Genomic DNA, 4,671 nt, shown 5'->3' with positions numbered 1-4,671 from the left:
TTTTTTTTTTAAAAAAAAAAAAAAAAAAAAAAAAAAAAAAATCAGCTGCAAATTGTATAGTTCCATTTTAAAATGAAAACTAAACTGAAAAAAAAACAAAAAAAACAAATTAAGTGATCATAGCAAATGTACAATCACTATTCTGTTTCAGGTGAAAAAATTGCTGTTCACTTTCATTTTCTGAATTAAATAGAAATGAAGGGTGAGAAAGCATTTTTTGCAATTCATGGGTAATGGAGTTGTCACATAACACTTTAATGCAAATGCTATTGGTGATATGACCTGATGATCTCCCAGCTTTGTTTTGTCCACATGCCAGTCCGATCACTGACTTTTCTCACTTGAAAGTGGTGACGAGGCAGATCTGTGCTCTTCGTTAGGGTCTTAATGTGGTTTGTATCCACTGCAGTAAATGGGATTAAGTGACTGTAGTCATGAGCTCAAACGTTCATTGTGAGCATTAGCCTGAACCTCTCAACTCATTACTTTCCTGCCATTTCTAAAGGTCTACCAGTAAATTAAGAGAAGTTTCCTATGCTGGGATTAGCAGCAGCGACTCTGTCAAACGTCACGTGAAGGAACAAAACAAATGAACACATTAATGATCAAGGTGCGACACACATGCAAACATACTTACATAATTATATAAAAACAGTGAAATGTGATTAGCTCGTGTGCTATGCCTGCTCAAACCTGAGCAACAGGAGGATGTTACTCATCTTTGGAAAAGATTTTATAAATAGTGTCAACTGTAATAAAAGCATAATTATTTGTAAAACATATATTGTCCAATCAGAACAATAGAGTAAAGCAAAAAGTGAACAGGCTGTAATTCCACCTGTGAAAATCATTTTCAAATTCTCATAGCAATGGTTATTATCCTCATCGATTTCATATTGTTTATTTTTACATCACACTTTCCCGTGACAATATTAGCAATCAGGACCAACCAAAAAGTCTGCTAATATTTCAATGAAAGCCAGATTAGGAAACATGAGTTGATCCACAGTTAATCCTTCCTCTCCTGACCTTGAATATCTGATTCCAATCTTTAATTAATCTCATTGCCATTACTGGACAATATTGAATCCTTTCACAACTTAGAAAAGCAGCATGATATTTGGGTCCATGCCATAGTTAAATATACCAGACGTAGTAGTGTTCATAAAACAGAACACATGCTTAATGAGCGAGATTTAAATGATAATCTGTGCCTCACTAGAGCTTCCATGAGCTCAGCACAGATCCCAGAGATGAGAGCAGGCCTAACGCTGAAAATCTGTCAGTGCCCTGATTAGAAGATTTGATAAGAGAAATAAGATATTTCTGGTACTTCTGCTCTGAACATGTATGTGCATATTTGTAGCTAATATTTTGTCTAGAGGCCGGAATAGGACCAGCCAGGGTCATGACTTCGTGGTTCCATCTTAATGATCCTTACATATACTATGATGCTTTTTACATCCAACATTGCACTGAGAAAACTACAATATTTTCCAATGAAATGTGGAAATGATTTTTTATTTTCTGCAAAGATCAACTATTTATATTTTTTTGATAGGAATACAACTATAAACGTAAACAGAACAGAAAAAGTCCTTCAGTGAAGACTATTAACTATATACAAAATATGTCACAAAACAAAATAATGTGTAAATTCACACAAGCGACTCAGAACAGAGGTATTACCAAAATGTTAATACAACTGTACGGAAGAGAAAATACTGTTGTTCTCTGCACCTGCAGGTTTCACTTGCTCATTCAAACGACTCAAATGTGTGAAGTCTAAAACCAAGTTATTCACGTTATTCATCTTCTCCTGATGTCTTTGCTTTGGTTAAGCAGTGAGTTCTTCGGTCTGAGGCAGATCTGACCTTTTTCTCTATTGAGAGACTTTACGATCCTGCAAAATATAAATAATGAGATAAAATGAAACAAGAAGTTGGTGCGTGTAACTAGTGTGAACATGGATATGACTCGCACTCACATGGCTCTAATGGTTTACTTCATCTTCTTTCTGTTCCTCTTCTTTCTCATCTGTTGTGTCCGGTTCTGTTTGTGGTTGCGTGACTGGCTCTTCGCGTGTTTCTTCTGTACTGTTAGCCAGCTGTGGTTCATCATCTTCACTTTTCTCTTCCTTTGTCTCTGGTTCTGTTTTCTCTTCTCCCTCTTCCTTTTCTGAAGTCACAGTCTCCACTTTTTCCTCCGGTTCTGGCTTCTCAGAATCTGTGGATCTAGTTTCCTGCTCAATCTGTTCTTTAGAGGAGAGAGATTCTGCATCCGGCGAGGTCTTGTGTTCTTCAAACACGTCTCCTTCGTGCCCGTTTGGAGTCGTTTGATCGAGGGTGGCTGTTTTATCCATCTCTTCTCCGCCTTCATCTGCACTGGACTTCCTGTGTCGGCGAGACGGCGGGCGCCGCTTGATGGAATGTCGAGCTCTACCCTGTGCAGATTTCAAAATGCGTTTGAATTCAAACACTGTAACAGTTTTTATTGGTTTGAATTAGGGCTGCACGATATTGGAAAAAACTCACATTGCGATATATTTTTTTTCTGCGATATATATTGCGATATGGAAAAAAAATCTGATGCTTCAATAGCTCTATTTGGAAAAAAAAAAAAATCAATGATTGGGGTGATTTTGTAGGCGAGTAAATCAGCATAGGAAATAAACAAATTACAAGCATAGATCAAGAACAGAACAAAGATACAAATGAAATAAGCAGTGCTTTATATTTTTCAGGTAAGTCTAACAGTATTCAGGTACAGAAATTGAATAATCAAATGTAAAATAACACTGCATAGTTTTCACTATAAATTAAATCTAACAAATCTGTTAAAGCTACAAAAGTGTTTTTTTTGTGTGTTTTGTTGTTTGATTAACGTTCATGACACAGAAAGCAACAGGAACATTAAACTGCTGTGAACCAATATACTGTTACACATCCATTTTCTTTCTCAATTGTTTCCCTTCGCCTAAGCCATAAGCAACTGTGTTTACAAGGATACTTGCAGAGCACAGTTTTTGAGGCACAAATAGACGCAGAAGTGAACAGCAATCAGTGTTCACGTGCGTGGCTCTCGCCGAGTCGAGTCTACACTGGATGCGGCGCGGCACGGCGCGGCAAATCCCTGACAGTAAACTGATGCCGCGTTCTATTTATGACATACTGACACAAAGTTCAAATGATATGCAACAGTCGCTTTGTCGCGTCCAGTGTAGACAGATTTTGGGGCCGTTCACATGTCGCGCCTAAAAACGCATGGAAAACACCCGCCGCGCCGCATTCTCCTTCTTTCCAAAGCGCTCGGGGGCTTGCGCTTTCGTGGCGTCTGCCGTTGCTAAGCGACCGTGACCTGTGCTCTCCACGACGACGCGGAAGTTAACAAAGGATAAATGGATTTCCAGCACAGAAAATCGCTTGCAGTAGCTCTGCTACTAAATGTATTTAAAATGGGTATCTCTATACAGCTGTCGCGTCCGGTGTAGACACCGTGTCTGAGTGTGAGCAAAGAAAACAATCAGTATAAATATACGATCAGTATACTAAACATCGCACATTCTGCGATGTGACTATCACGGATGCGCACATCGCGATATCCATACTGAAACGATATATCGTGCAGCCCTAGTTTGAATTCACTGACATGTGAAATGATACGAAGCATCAAACCTTGTTGATGCTTTTGAGAACAGTTCCCTCGGCGGTACTCTCAAAGTTGGCAGGAGTTTCCTCTTGTTTGGGTGTGACAGTTGCAGGAGGACTAGAGGGGCTGCTGGGAGAGCCGGGGGAGAAGAGCGGCACCGGTAACTTCACCACCCCTGGGCTCTTTGGGAAGGGCGGAGGTCCCGTGGGAGAAAGCGTAAGGCTGGCCTGTGTGAAATGGGATGGAAAATCATTTTCATTATCTAAAGCAATACTGACCCCTGTCCACTAGAGGGAAACATTGCTGTGAACAACCAACCTGCAGTTTCTCAATGAGGGCAGAGTTTCTGTTCTTCCTGGTTGATACGGTTTCAGCTCCTTTCTGAACGGATAAAAAAATTAATCAGTTATGTAAATATAAAAACTTTTAACAATACTAATGTTTTATATTGAGACAAAGCTTTGAAAATCTGCATCATTGCTACAACGCATTGCATATTTTGATTTGAGGTAATGGTGTACAAACATAATTTTTATATGCATTCAACTACTAAGGATAATGTTTTAACTACACTGTAATGAAAGCTAGTTTTATTACTGACAATGTAGGTTTTTTTTCCCACGTAAATCCCGGATCGTCTCACCTCATCCTGGCCTTGACCTGCGTCATTACCAGCAGGCAGCGGCAGAGAGCGTGGGGGTCTCCTCCTCACAGGCTTGTTCTGAAACAAAAGAGCAGCTCAGATCCACATGCCTAAACACGTACATACCTTACTACCACATTACTTCCACAGAATTCTAATGATCAAAAAAGAAAAAAAGAAACCCCCTCAAACAAATAAATATGAATATTTACTATTTAAAAAATAAAAGTAATAAATAAAAAAAAATTACAAAATACATTAAACATTTGTAGAATTAAATAATTAAAAGCCAAATAAAATTTATAAAAAATTGTATTGACAATAATATTTAAAAAAAAAAAAAAAAAAAAGAAAAAAGAAATATAAAAAAAAAATTTAAA

General features: G+C 38.2%; 1 protein-coding gene across 3 annotated transcripts in view; it reads right to left on the bottom strand.

The window, feature by feature from the left end:
- Nucleotides 1-1,586: 1,586 nt before the first annotated feature.
- dub (duboraya) overlaps nucleotides 1,587-4,671 on the bottom strand; it is a 17,770-nt gene continuing 14,685 nt past the window's right edge. For 2 of the 3 annotated variants that reach the window (XM_016542545.1, XM_016542544.1), the window contains 5 exons: nucleotides 4,292-4,369; nucleotides 3,967-4,029; nucleotides 3,675-3,875; nucleotides 1,988-2,443; nucleotides 1,588-1,903 (listed from right to left, as the gene is read on the bottom strand). In XM_016542545.1, coding sequence (XP_016398031.1) covers nucleotides 1,994-2,443; nucleotides 3,675-3,875; nucleotides 3,967-4,029; nucleotides 4,292-4,369 — 792 coding nt within the window. In that variant the 3' untranslated portion in view covers nucleotides 1,588-1,903; nucleotides 1,988-1,993. Of the gene's footprint in view, nucleotides 1,904-1,987; nucleotides 2,444-3,674; nucleotides 3,876-3,966; nucleotides 4,030-4,291; nucleotides 4,370-4,671 lie in introns of all 3 variants that reach the window. The other variant, XM_016542543.1, reaches the window with a different exon arrangement.

This window comes from Sinocyclocheilus rhinocerous, unplaced genomic scaffold, assembly GCF_001515625.1.
Source record: "Sinocyclocheilus rhinocerous isolate Xijiao unplaced genomic scaffold, SAMN03320098_v1.1 scaffold2988, whole genome shotgun sequence".
Taxonomy (NCBI): Eukaryota; Metazoa; Chordata; class Actinopteri; order Cypriniformes; family Cyprinidae; genus Sinocyclocheilus; species Sinocyclocheilus rhinocerous.
Note: the sequence above shows the minus strand (reverse complement) of the source record. Positions and strands in the feature narration are given on the sequence as shown.